This window comes from Protopterus annectens, chromosome 3.part1, assembly GCF_019279795.1.
Source record: "Protopterus annectens isolate FY-2018-M chromosome 3.part1, PAN1.0, whole genome shotgun sequence".
Lineage (NCBI taxonomy): Eukaryota > Metazoa > Chordata > Ceratodontiformes > Protopteridae > Protopterus > Protopterus annectens.
Window position 1 is genome coordinate 1,667,843,619 of NC_056732.1, and position 15,239 is coordinate 1,667,858,857.

At 39.5% G+C, this 15,239-nt stretch overlaps 2 protein-coding genes across 3 annotated transcripts in view; one reads left to right on the plus strand and one right to left on the minus strand.

The window, feature by feature from the left end:
- Positions 1–14,113, minus strand: part of LOC122798613 (heat shock factor protein 1-like) — a 538,873-nt gene extending 524,760 nt beyond the window's left edge. The window contains exon 1 of one of the 2 annotated variants that reach the window (XM_044067693.1): positions 13,658–14,113. In XM_044067693.1, coding sequence (XP_043923628.1) covers positions 13,658–13,759 — 102 coding nt within the window. In that variant the 5' untranslated portion in view covers positions 13,760–14,113. The remainder of the gene's footprint in view (positions 1–13,657) is intronic. The other variant, XM_044067694.1, reaches the window with a different exon arrangement.
- Positions 14,114–14,314: 201 nt separating this feature from the next.
- Positions 14,315–15,239, plus strand: part of BOP1 (BOP1 ribosomal biogenesis factor) — a 1,722,797-nt gene continuing 1,721,872 nt past the window's right edge. Inside the window, exon 1 of the mRNA XM_044067692.1 lies at positions 14,315–14,486. Coding sequence (XP_043923627.1) covers positions 14,382–14,486 — 105 coding nt within the window. The 5' untranslated portion in view covers positions 14,315–14,381. The remainder of the gene's footprint in view (positions 14,487–15,239) is intronic.

A 15,239-nucleotide genomic window follows, 5' to 3' on the forward strand; every position in this document is an offset into this window, starting at 1 on the left:
AATATTACACATACTCTGGATGTCTATTCAGTTGCTTTTGGTCACAACCCTTTACAAGGTACCTTTCTCACCGCCAAGTGTTTTTCCATTATTAAGTGTTGTGCTGTTACTCATAAGTTCATTTACAGTGTTTTGGTCATAAACTTATCCAGAAACAGCGATACTTGAATTTCATTGTTCTAAACCAAATCAATAATCCAAATGCACAGCTTCTGTTATCACTCTTGTTGAAACAGAATATTTTTTATCAGTTTAATAATCTTATAAAATATTGCATCCTTCAAAAACTGTTTATATTGTACTTAATTTATGAATCTTTATTAATTGGCTCTCCATTGTAAATGGGACCTGCCCAGATGGGCAGTCCAATTATCAAAATAAGTACTGACAGTTAAGTTCCAGATTTACTCTTGTTCTATTGGTTACACTGCATTAAATAAACTTATTTAATAAATTTACAGCTTAGAATCTTGCATCCTTTGAGATGCACAGAAGTGTTTACATTCTTTACAGAACAGTTGCACCAGGCTGAAATGTCACCTGTTAAACTTAAGTACTGCTCAATACAAGCCTATTAATGTTGCATTACAGTACAGTTAAGTTTATATAACAAATTTCATACGGATATTAAAAAAGAAACATACAGCAAAACACTTTACCCAAAACTTTAAGACTGCATAACACTGCCCCCCCCCCCCCCAAAAAAAAAAGATAAGGCAGATGCGATTTAGAAGAACAGAGCACATTAAACCATTTGCTTAGCACTACACAGTATCAAAGCCAAACAGACCACACCCCTATATATGGGGCAGTGTGTTTTCACACCCCTACTCCAAGAATCATCATCTTCAAGGTCACTGCAGCTTTCAAGTATCCCTGTCTGGGGGAAAGACTGTGCAATAATCTTATCAAACTTACAAGTAACAGCAGTTTTTGCAAACCTGGAAGGTACTACTGCCAATTTCCTACATTAATTCCCTCAGTCAGTCTCTTTTCTAATTTTGCAACTACTGTTTGACAAATTTACCTGGTAAATAAATACCTGCTTGTCTCTCTCTCTGGCTATCTACAAGTACCACATGTAAAGATGAACTAACACCATCACCTTTTCCATAACAAAGAAATTACCAAAGATATATGAAAAAAAAATCAACGTCACTCTCTCAAATGTTTCAGTTTAATACCAGTCTACAATTCTGGTGCCCACTTAAGTCATATCATTTTTAAATAGAAATTGCATCAAAAATAAACGTTACTAATCTTGTTTATAATCTTCCCAGTTTGACAAGCTTAACTGAAGCAAAGGGACACATTTTTGTCTATGAAATCTACTTTCTTTGTTAAATGAAAAACAAACTTAGTATGCCAGTTATCACATTTCAGCACTGATTACCTGATATTATGCATTACACTAATAGATCTACAGCTTGAGGTTTAATTAAGAAAAGTCACTGCATTAGCCTTTCTAAAGTCCCACATTTCTACTGATTTTCCTTAGCGGTTACTACTGTTTACCTGTCTGTGCAATCTGAATAAAAACAGTTCAGAAATCTTGGACCACATTTACTTTCTGAATATTACATTTCAACCAAAGTATACCTTCAAAGAGGGAAGTGGAGTGATCCAAGAACCCTTTTCAGTCACAAGCCAGGACTACTACCAGAACATGGTAACTGCTCAAAGCTCTCAAAATTACCAGTCAGTCTATGCCCCATTCTCACAAACTCCAGGGACCAAGAAAATGAGAATGTGGGTACAGGCAGCAGAAGTTAAATCTTCCTTTGCAGGGTAGCTGGATTCAGTATCCATCATGGAGTGAGGAGGCTATCACTTAGGGAGGCCTTCTAAATACAGCAACAATACCTCAGTGTTAACAGGAGTCAGTCTGGACACCCTGTGAGGATGCCATCCCTTCATCTTAAGAGAGATGCACTAGGCACAGCCCACAAGAAGAAGTCCAGAGGAAGAATGGGGCACACTGATGGGAATTTCTCTTTCAGCTTGCTTAGGAATGCATGAGGATTACACAGGATAAGCTACAGACTGCTGTGAGGGGGACAGGGAGATTTGGTCTATCCTGTTCAGCCTGCTACCACTACAGTTCAAAAGAAAAGTGGTTTAGACAATGATGATCATGGAAAGAAGTGTAAACGAGGTAAAACAGAAGAACTATAAAAAATGGTTTTCATGGCAGCAAGTCACTTCAAGATGCAATCCTCCACAACAGAAAAACTTGCAACACCAGACACAGGAAAACTTGTAGAATTTGGATGGAGAGGCTAGGATAATCAAATTTAACTTCATATTTTCTACGGAAATCTGGTGACATCTTCAGACAGGGAAGATATATTCCCTCAGATGCAACAGCGTCTACCAGTACGGCAGACTTAAATGAAACATTACCGATGCAAAAGGTATTCCACTATAAAGCTGGAACTGGGGAAGTGTTGGGGGGCATCACATCACATTAGACAACAAAAAATATTATATTATAAATTTCAGCATTTTGAATTTTGATCCGTTTTGAAAGCGGTACTCTAAACCAAAAGTGGACACAAGCCTCACTAGTGGCAACCTTTATTCCAAATTCATATAAGCTCCTTCATCCCCAAATAGATAAACAGAGGAGACTTCAGATATAAATAAAATCACATTGCTTTAAATAACATTGTACTCATCACATAACCTTACAATGGGAGTCATTATTAATAAAAATTACATAAGAGCAACCACATAAACAAAACAAATACCTAATGTTAAAAACCATCACTAAGATTCTTAAATATACAATACTAAAAATAAACATATGAAAAATATAAAAACGGAAAATACAAAGAACTACCTGGACTGTGCCTTGACCTTTAATAAGTATCCTACTGCAGCCATGTCATTAAGTCCAGGACAACTCACTGCATTAAATTTTATTTTAAAATCCTATCCACTCTGAAATTACAGGAATAAAATTTCTAAAAATGAATTTCTAAAAATGCCTAATTATTCTGAAAATATGGACACCAACTACTAAAACTAAATTCTTCAGCTGTGGCATCGCCCAAAAAAACAAACAATCTAATCGAAAAAACCTAGAACTGGGAAGCAGCCGGACTCAAGTAAACCGGCAAGTAAACCTAAAGCAGAACAAAAAATACAAACCCTGATATCTTAACTGGCTCTGCAACCAACACAAACAGCCATACAAAACTTCTCTGATCAACTTAAAACAATTGGTGACTCCAGAAATCAAATTGCTACAAGAATGGAAAAAACTGAAGCACATGTTCTGGAAAATGAAATCAAACTGCATCATCTGCAAAAGGAGTCAGAATATAACTCAAAAACTACACATGAAATACAGCAAGTTAAATCAATCTTGAAGCAAACTCCAGAAGAAATAACATAAGAATTCCTAAACAGACAGATCAATCTAATCTTCTAACTACTGTTCACCAGATCCTTGCAATACTTTTCGAAAATCCATCCAAAGTCAAATTATAGAAAGAGCAGAGCAATCAGTTTCCTCACAATCTACTGATAAACCCAGGCAGGTGTATGTCCAGTGTCTAATCAGGATGCCTCTAAAATACTTTCCTTAGCCAAAAAGCAAAAGTCCATTAACAACCAGAATAGCAATAAAATATACCTCTCTCAAGATCTCCCTTTGCCAATTAGGCAGGAAAGACAAAAAAATGTTATCACCCTTCCGCACTTACCTGACCCAAAACAAAATAACGTTTCAAGTGTGTTATACAAACATTCAGTCCTTCCAGCACTTGACACTGAAGAAACCACTAAAAGATAAAAACCGGACTAATCCTACATCAAATATACACCTCGTTCCTTCTGATCCTGTTGCACAGGCCTGGGAGTGAGCATGGCATGGTTCCAGGTACAGAGATTTTTTTTTCACTGATGGGTCCTAAAGCTGTTAAAAATCAAGTTTCCACATGAAACCAACAAGTTACACTGAGTTTCACACTGTATCACCACCCCTGCACTGTTCTGGCATCATGACACTGTTGGAAACTCTCTGTGTTCTGGCTGAAGTGCGATTCTAAAACAATCTGGAAATATATCGCTGATTGAAAGGTTAAAATACCAAGAAATATACTTGTCAGGGTTCTTCATTGTCTTAATTTTGCCTGACTGAATTACTTTATATATTTTCTGGCATAGTTTTCTGTTTCTCATCTGTCCTGAGAACAGTTTTTCCCCCCTCCCTTCCTATTCTTGTGGTGTTGTTATAGTTGGTGGCTTTGCAGTTGCCCACCCCTACTGTGAATTTGATCTGGGACACCCCTCCCAGCCTGGTGTTCACTCTACTTCATAGGTAGGTACTAGGCTTATCGGCTCTGGGGCCTGTACAAGCCCAGCCAAAAAGGTACCCTGGCTTTTGCCATCCAAGAAAATTATTTTCCTGTGCCACTGTCGTGCAGAACCACAGAGGTGATCCCCGGGTTAAATTTCCTATCCCCCATCCAATCATCAAGATTTTTCTTGAAGAGTGCTAATGAGGAACTTTGTTTGATATAGATAGGTAGTTTATATTCCAGAGTATGGGAAGTCTCTGGGACAGGAATCTATCCCTCCGGCATGTTCTGTTTATTGTGGCGACAAGGTTTGGGTCCCTAGAGCGTGTAGCTCAGAGGGATTGGGATTTCTCTAAGTGGAGCATGTCCAACAGCTCTGGGTTTGACATAGCTTTGTATGTTAGGCAGAGATCACCTCTGAAGAGGCGATATGCGAATGAGTAAAGCTGGAGTTTGAGAGGGTCTGCGTAGGGCATCTGTCTGAGGCCGGTAATCCTCTTTGTGAGGTATTTCTGCGGCCTTTCCAGTTGTTGCAAATGTCTTGCGAGGTACATACCAAAAGGGGCGTTGTACTCTATAATGGGTCTAATGAGTGATGAGTAGAGGGGAACAATTACCTTTTTATCTGGATGAGAAACCTTTTGTGAATAGATGTGTCACGTAGACGGATTTCCTGACTACTGTAGCGATGTGATTTTTGCCTCTACTTAATACAGAGAGAACATCTGAGAAGGCCAACCCACGTAGGTTCTTAACCTTGAATTTTTCTTCTGCTCGTCCTTCCTCTCTCCTTGCACTTTACTAAAAAGAAAAAAAAAATTCACTTTATTTTACTTTTGCCTCTTCTTAAAAAGTACTCTATTGTATTTACTCTGCTCCATTTATTACTGCTTGGTAGTAACCTGATAAATTGTAACTGTTATTCTAAGCCTTTTAGTTTAAGCAATTGGGTTCCAGACAAGTTTTACATTAAGAAGATTTGTGGTCTGCACTGCTGTGGCAGGACAGGTAGCTTACATCCTTCTAAGTTGGGAATTGCTGATTGAAGGCTCAGTGTTTGTTATTCTAAACGTGTATTAGTTTCTGGTTAAAGCACTTGGGCTTCAGGCCAGTTATTTTTCATTAAGGAGGTTTGTGGTCTGCACTCTTGTGAGGATAGGCTAGATTCTGCCCTTCTGAGCTAGGAATTTCTGGTTAAATGCTTATTGTGCCTGCTTATTTGAACAGTTTATTTCTGAAATTGGTGCGCCTTGTTTGCTGTAGCATAGACTAGATTCAGGCATCCTGAATCTAGCTTTGTTTGTACGTCTTGAGCACTGAGCCAGGCCATCTTTTTTGGAGAAGATTCCCCTGCACCCTAGTGGCAGGAGTGTGCAGTTAAAACTTGTCTGATTGAAGACTGCTGGAACAGGGCTCAGTTTTTTAGCTTTTTATTGGTTAATTTGTTTAAATCAGTTTGCTCATTTGCTACTTTTTTTTTTCCAATATAAAATACACTTTATGCATCTCCACTTATCTAGGGTTAAACTATTCTCGGTGCCATAAACTCTGCTCTTCAAATTTTCCCTTAGAACTAGCCAGTTTTTTAGTTTTAGCACACAAATCTGTTTCTTCGAGCTCAGCACTTGCTACAAATTACTACAGCACTCAACTTTCCTCACTTGTCTAGAGGAAAACAGTTTAATACTTTAGCATGTCTAAAGGTCAGCTCCTGGTGTTTTCTCCTGTCTACCTTGCTAGAGAGTGTATATGTTGCTTACTATCCTGTACTACTCCACACTCTGCGTGCGAATCCTTTATAGCTTGGACAGTTGATACAAGAATTTTAATTAACATTAAACTGTATAGTTAGAACACTACCCGTATTTGCTACAGTGAACCTAGGTTGTGCATCTATTTCCTACTTCAAAACCTCCTAATGTACTACTGCTCTAACTTCCAAAAATAACCCAAAGGATCATTTTATAACATACCATTGTGACATTGCTTAGATGAATTTTAAGTACAATTGTCTCTATTTTTTTATCTGACTAGGACCTTTATGTTTGCCTTACCCGTTTACTCTGTTTTCCTTACTACTTTGTTTTCTCTCCCCCTTTGTGTATCCAGCTAGTCAACCTGCCTGTCCTGAATTAGGGTTTGGGAACCTGACCTACCAGACGACCTTGAAACATTAATTTAAAATAAAATTCCTGCTGTCTCTTCCTAGGTTAAGGAATAGAGGCTAACTTCTTCCTGAACTCATCCCCTCAAGGATAGAAGGAAGTATGTTATTTGCTGTATGCTAATTATTTGTTGTACACAATAGGTGCAAAGGTACCCTTCCCTGCCAGGACAACCAGTAGCCATATTCCTCTCTACTTCTTTACCCCCACCCCTTCCCCTCTTGTAGCCTCTGTATTTGACTGCACTATTTCCCTCCCTTACTCCTAGTCCTCTTATCTCCCTCTAGGAGCTACTGTAGCAGTATAGTTTTGCCCACTAGATGGCACCCTTCTCCTGATACTATCGTATATCTAACCAACTGCTTCATATTAGAAGCACTCAAAAAACTAGCTTTTCCTTATTTTATTGTAGTCCCACTGTACCCCTTCAAATTCACCACCACAATTCAATTAGTTATCCTTCCTCCTCATACTTTCATTTAAGTCTACTACCACCTTTACTCTCCTCTACCTTCACTTACTGTCAGCAGTCAGCATTTCACCAATTGTTTTCATAGGATTCTTTTTTTCATCCTTCACCTGGTTCTTCCCGATCCGTTTGCCCTGTGGGCTCACTCCACTCTCCACCCCCCAAATTCCACCCACCCCCAGTGCACCTAGCCTTATACCTCTAGCCACTCCCACCTCCCCATTATCCAATCCCATCCCACAACATATTAAAGGTATTCCATTTTACTATACTCCTCCTACTTTACTTTATATTCTTACCTACTCTCCACCCTCTACTACTTCAGCACTATGCCTACTTGTCCCAAATCAACTCACCTCAAACCCCTACTCCTGTTCTTAATTCTGCCTTTCCTTCCCTATGTCGTAACTGCCTACGAACATCTTAGCTTTACTGACTTCCAGCTGCTCACAAAAGATACTTCCTCATCATCCTCATCAGCTACTCTAAATCACATCAGCATTACTTCTGTAACTACCTCCTCCCAAAGTATCAGAGAGTCATCCACATTAGCTATAAACACCACCAAGTCAAAAGAACACATAACATATTGAATCTTACTCTAATTCACATACCTAGACTACACCTTCACCTCCTACTCGATGGCGACATTTATCCCAATCCTGGCCCTTCCATTTACAAACCTGCTAACCCAGATTAACCCCCTCCCTCTCTTTCACACCCCTACTAGGCCTCCTAACTCCCTCTTCATATCTCATTTAAACATACGAAGTGTCAATAATAAAGTGACTCACCTTCATGCCCTACTGGATGCACATGACTAACATTCTTTGCCCATCCGAAATATGGTTAAAACCAACAACCCAAGACTATGAAGTCACCCCTCCTGGGTATAGTATTTTAAGAATGGATCGCCTTAACAGGAAGGGCAGGGGCGTAGCCTTATTATACAAAGCAGGCCTCCAAGTTACTTGACACTCACCCACCTTCTGATAACAATACTAAGATTGTTATCACTAAGCTACAAACATTAGTAAGTCCATCTACATTATATGCCCATATCTTCCTCCAGGTAATATGACCACCTCCCTTGAAAATATCCTTGGCTGGCTATCCACAAGAAACCATTCTCCTAGGCGACTTGGACTGGAATACCTGTAATTCCAATAATCCATCTAACTACATAAACCTATATGGCTTCTCCCGAACTATCACTTCACCTACTTGTATCCATAAACCTACCAAAGAAACCCTAGACTGGATCCTTATAAATACTCTATCCACAACATATATGACAGGTATCCTACCAGCTGACATTAGTGATCACTAACTTTATATAATTCGACATAAGAGTATTACCAGTCCTTCAACTTTTAGAACTACTCGTTGCAATAAACATTTTAACCCAGAACACTTCCAGAATTAACCGAGTGTATGCAACTGGTCACCCTTAAAACACCTCCAACTAGATGAAGCAGTGGCATACTTCAACTCTAAGTTCCTTGAGATCTTGGACTTCCATGCCCCTTCTCGTACTCTTAGGAACAGTACCAAAACTGCTCCTTGGCTTATGAAGGAAACTAAGCAAAAGATTCTACTAAGAAACAAACTTTCGGGCCAAATGGCGTACCTCTAAAACCCCATCAGATCATCTAAAATTTAAACAGCTTAGAAACTCAACTAAAGCATCAATACTACTGAAAAAAAAAAAAAAAAAAAAAACACATTTCAACTTCAACAATCCAATCAACAAAGTCCACAAAAATTCTGGTCAGGTATCAATAGACTCCTACATCCAGGCAACTCTAAAACACCAACCCCATATGGAATTACCAACGACACTCCCAAACCAACTCCCAAACTAATTGCCGATTCCTTCAATACCTTCTTCACTGAAGCTATCCAGTCACTTGCTAACTCTCTACCTCCTGTATCCTCTAATCTTTCTTCATCCTTAAATAACTCACCACCCACTTTCCAAGTCCAACCTGTGCCTACATCCCTTACCTGTACTCTCCTTCAAATACTTAAACCCTCTACCCCCTCTGCTGACCTTTTTGACAAATATCTTCAAATATCAGCTACCCTACATCTCTATCCTAATTAATAGAACCATCACTGAAGGCACCATCTCATCCATCTGGAAAGTCTCACATATAATTCCCCTACACAAAGGTGGCAACTCAATATAACTTTCTAACTACTGTCCAATTGCCCTACTCTCTCCCACAGCCAAAATCATGGAAAAATGCATACAAATCGGCAACTGCTAGACCACCTCCTCCAAAATATCCTTTTATCTAGCTCTCAACATGGCTTTCGACCTTTCCATAGCACCACTACAGCCCTCCTATCATTTTCTGACCACATTAACAAAAAACGTAACACTACCACCCTGTCCTCTGCTATCTTTATAGATCTTTCAAAAGCATTCGATATGGTTAACCATCACCTACTACTGAACATACTTAAATCCCTTTCACTTGATAATGAAGCTCTACAGTGGTTCAAGTCCTACTTCGATAACAGGCAACAGGCAGTGCTTTGGGACAACACTATCTTCTCACATTCCTGTCTCCCTTGGTGTACCACAAGGTTCTATTCTGGGCCCTCTTCTATTTTCTCTATCTTTATAAACGATCTATCCACTAGTATCCCACATACTATATCCATTCAACACACAGATAACTCCACTTTAATCTCCTCAGCTACTGGGCCATCTGAACTGCAGTGCCTCACCCAAAATGCCTTTGAGCTTGTTGAGGAATGTTTTTTACAGCGTTGCCACCTCCTTAACCACAGAAAGGCTGAACTATTGCTGTTTACTCCCACACTCAAGTCCACCCCACTTCACTATTAAATCTAAAAATAGTACAATTGTATCCCCTGACACTACCACTAAACTCTTAGGAGTGACAATTGACCACAACCTTAACTATGATACTCATATTAATCACCACAATAAGATCAGTTAACCGAAAACTAAGCTACCTCTATAGAATTAAACCCTTCCTTACTCCCATAGCTAGAACTACTATTGCCCAGACCCACCTCATCTAAACACTCTTTTATGCTTCCCCTATATATACAAATCTTTCTAAAAGCAACCTCAACAAGCTGGCAATCTCCTACAATAATACTGCCAGATTTGCCAACGGCTCCAGAGTTAGATCTCACCACTGCCAAAATCTGAATCAACTGGGTTGGCTGGAACTGCAGAATCAAATTCTATTTCACCAAACTATTACCCATAAAACCCTTCATCATCCAAGCAACACACCAATTCTCACAAGTCTAATCTGCCCATATAAAAATCTTACAAACCTACGCTCTGCAAACAAACTACTCATTACTACTCAAAAACCTAACAATAAAGCAGAATTCCTTTTCGCTAACACTGTAGGCAAAAGCTGGAACCTACTTCCTAGTGAACTTGCATCTCTTTCTTCAACTAGACTATTTAAAAAGAAATTCAAATCATACCTTACAACCCACTGGCTATGTCCCTGTACTAACCCTGACTAGAGTATCTCTCACTGTTGGTCTTTGCTAACACCATTTACATCTCTCTTCCTGCCACTTGGCCACTACCTTCTAAGATGACTTATTGTACCTAGGAACAACAGAATTGGGCATCTTACTGTCTTATGTACAAGTTATTACTCAACAAATTCTTCCAATCCTATTATTAAGTAGTATGTTCTCCTGCTCGTGTTTATCACTTTGCTTTGGATATCTACCACACACTTCTAAATCCTGTTTTCTTCTCACAGTGAAAAAAAAAATTGTGTGTGCCAAGTTACCATGGAACACCTATTATGGTCTTACAAGTTTCCTGTAATTTATGTTTAATGTTCTGTTTGTGCATGTCTTATGTGGAGCTTTTCTCCCCAGGCGTCTACTGAAAATGGACATGTATCCAGCTAGACTAGCCCGGTCAACAAATGTAAAAATAAATACCTGATGAATCTGGGCATCTTGGGGCAATGCAGCAATTGTCTCATGTACACAGACAACCCTCTCTTCCTACCACCCAACACTACAACCTGTGAGAAATGCACTTATATAGCCAAACTGGAAGCAAAGCTCTCTTCACCAGGAGAAGGTAAACGCCTGCACCACACCACACTCATCACACAGTCCCTCAAAACCTACACCACTAAAACACAACACACACCTACATTTGCAAAGGCTCTCAAAAGTCTGCTCAAGCAACACAGACCTCCAAAGAAAAAATGCGGGCAACCTCCACCCCAACACAACCCAAATGAGACACAGCCCACAAACTCAGTGTGCCACTCAACCACAGTCCATACGGCGTAACAACGTACCCAACACTCTAGTGATAGGTGACTCTATAGTCAAGCACACTGTTCCACTCAAGGAAAAAGTTATTGTCAGCTGCCTGTCAGGTGCCAGGATTGGCCACATAACACACGCACCCAGGTCACTCTACAAGTACAAATATGACACTGTCATTGTCTATGTTGGTGTGAATGACCCGAGACGTACCTCCCTTGTCTACATGAAAAGAAACATGGAGGAGCTCTCAGATCTTGTAGCCCAGGCAGGTATGACCCCTAGCCCTGAGTAGCATCTTGCCATCACGCAGAATGATACTCCAGTACAATGACAAAATGATCGACTTCAACAATTGGCCAAGCTTCTAGTGTCATTCCAAAGGGATCTAGTATCTATCTGCCTAGGATGACATGATTGACAGACCACGATGCTTTGCCAGAGATGGCCTGCACCTGTCACCCTTGGGATTCCGGATACTGGCCAAGGCTCTTGCCACCCCTATAGTGCCTTTTTTATGCAAGGTTCAAATGACATTCACCACCTGTGGTACAAGCAAGCAAAATCTGAGGGTAATGCTACTCCATGTTGGAAATCCAAACCTCAAAAATGCATTCACTCGAGGCACTCCTTAAAATGGAGAACACAGACATCTGTGCAGTGACAGAGACCTGGTTCAAGTCTCCAAGGAGCACCCCTGCATTACCAGGCTACAATTCATATCGCACCTTTCGGCCACCTAACCTGAACCAAAACTCTAAAGGCAGAGGCGTGTCCATATTCAAAGATATCCACACCTCCAGGCTAGTTGCACAGCATAATGTATCCGAGATTATCCAAGTGCAACCAACTCTGGGCAAGACCGCAATCCAAATTGTAACTTGCTACAGATCCCCCACCATGCCCCAAGATTTCCACTCCTCATTTCTTGATACACTGCAAAACATTAAGGTACAACCCAACACCCTAATAATGGGTGAATTCAACTACCCCACCAGTAACTGGGAAAACTGCTCATGTACCAACACTTATGCTCAACGTTTACTAAGAACAGTTATAATGGCATTATTAGATGAAAAATTCCACAAAACATAATTTCCTTTCGTTTGCAGAATTTGAAGTTAATAAAGATGGTTGTTAAAAAAAAAAAAAAAAAGGGAAATTGGAGAGATACAAATAAAATGAAACAAGAATTAAAAAAAAATCTATTTACCCTTTAAACAGCTTTATGTACTGCTTATATACGTACAGCTTTATGTACTGCTTATATACGTACAGCTTTATGTACTGCTTATATACATACTATTGTTATTAAGGACAGTCAGTCACAGACAAGCTAAATGTTTATACATTAACACATTCAAAGTCCAAAATGGAATACGCAAAGCAACACTGGAGAGAAATCAATTTCATAAACTTTAATCGTACTTTGAGTCTTTGACTTAAGAATAGGGTCATTTCCCTGTCATGTATTAGGCATCCAAAAGCTTTGGAAAAACAACAATTGTGCATTTCAATACGTAAACAGAGAGATGTTAGACAAATGCAGGACTGCTGGTTATCAGACCCTGGGGGCAAACTGTCTCTCAGACACCATGCTCAAACCAACATGTAATCGTGTGTGCGTTGGGGGGGGGGGGGGGGGGCAACTAACATTAAATCTGTTTCTTTAAGACTTTTGACTGATTTCGGTAATCTCCCACTCTGACAACGGATTACTTACCACCATACAAGGAGTTTCAATGAATGATAAAAAAATGTAATTGACAGCTCTCCAAGAGCTGTTAGGAATGCACGCGCATGCATAGATGCGGACATACGCATTGGAAATTAACGTTTCCGTCTACACACATCACTTTAAAATATAGCCATATGATTTATTGCAAAAGCATTGCTTTTACAGTTAGACAGGTGGGTGTGTCACCACCCATGTAAGTAAGTGGGAGTGTCTTTCTACCCAAGGATTCCAATTAACGCAGAAATGTTTAAAAACAAAAATTAAAAGCCAGTCTTTACAGGCTTCATTCTGATAGGAAGATTTATTTTTCCTTCGGTATCAAAGTCCAAAGGGAAATAGATCTGTCATTTCCACTGCGCCACACCTCCATCAACTTTCGCCACCACATAACATGGTAGTATTCTGCTTAATCAACAAGTCCCATAACCAAAAAACATACATTCTAAGAAAAGAGAAAATGCATACATACAAAGTACCAAGAAGTATATTCTAAAATATAAATGATTCACACAATTCAAACGTGACTTTAACTAAAATATCACGAACCACGTCTTCTACGTATGGATTAGTCAAAATGGTATAATTCCCAGTTTCTATATTACAAATTCCAAATGCATGCACTACACATTTTACAAAATGTTTTGATCGGGAGATATTACTACCCAGTACCCCCACTCACCGGGCTCCAGCAGATAAGAGGGTCAGTATCAGGATCCCCCACTAACGTCCACAGTTTAGTTAGAAAGGCTGGCACATTTCCAGCCGAGACCCCACCAGACATTTCCGTTATACAGCTCCCGTGGGCTGAGGCTCCCTCCACAAGGAGCTCCAGAACCACAAGTAGTTATTGATCTTGATTGTATAACGGTCTTTCCAAATACTACCACCACTCCAAGAAACACAAGACTGAAGGCCCTTGCTTTGCCTTCCAATTGCTCGGCACTTTGTCAGTTTCACAATTATAAGCCAGACGGTAAATCGAACAACGAATAGATGCTTGACCTCCCTAAACAAGATTCACAAAACTGCAGTATTTCCCAATAACTGCGTCAACAACTCTCAGAACCTCTCAAAACAGCACGGTCGCCGCCATTTGTATGATGTCACTACAAAAAGAAGAATCGCAGCTGTTGAATGACGTCAGGAGGCATTTATAGTTAAATATTTGGACTTATTAATTTGGAGTTATTTTCTACTTCTTGGAAAGTTATTTGATGACGCGAGACACAAAAATTACCATAACGCTGATGTTGATTGTTTAGTGAAAGAATGATATAGATATCCTGTACCACCGAGAGTAGACGTCCGACCTGTGACCCTTGAACCTTGACTCAAAAGGAATCCGCGTGGTTACTGTGTTGGTATCTCAGTCAGTGAAGTGAAAAACTATTGAATACGGGAAAATGACCGGTGAAAAAGATGTAAATCGGCAAAGAAGCAATAAAGTAAAAAGAGATGAATCAGCATCTAGAGAAGTTCAAGTGCAGCGGTTGGAAGAGGAGGATGAAGTAAGGCAATTGCATTAGATTATTTTGTTTTGTTATAAACAGATGATATTTTTTTTTCCATACACCTTTAGTGTAGAAGTCACATTTTCAGTTTACTAAGTTAAACAGTTGTAGTTTTGTATAATTATAACGTGATTTAGTTGCAGTTCCTTAGCTTAATTTAGTATACAGAGAAAATGTCCCCTCCCCCCAAACGTCAGAATGTTGTAGGGTTACCACCTATATGGCAACTAGGTTTGGTTTTGTATATGGTTAATGCAGTTACTCTACATACAATGAACTGGGTTTGATTCTAACCTTTGGTCACTGGTTATTGATTGATTGATTTTATGTTACCTATGATAAGTTTATCTAATCCTGGGTCATCTTTGTGGTCTTTTGTCATAGAGCCTCTGTCTGTTATCATTTACACATTTTCAGAAGCATAGGGCTCTTTATGTCTCCCATTTTGCATTCTCCACTGCAATTAAAATCATGCTTTTGATCCACTCAAAGTGTTTATTTTCTTTACGTTAGTATTACAGCACAGGTTCACGAGTGGTTATTCGATAGAGGATGTGGTTGGCTTGTGAGTAGGTTGGCCCATGCAGCATCCTCACCATATCTCCAACTGTCCCTGTCTGATTTTGATGCAGATTGCTATGTTTCTTTTTATCCCTCCTAAAACCAGTGACACATGGAGAAAATGTGGTGAATTGTACTTCATAACTAATGATGGTGATTAAAGTTCTAAACTTCTTTTACTTCAGAAAT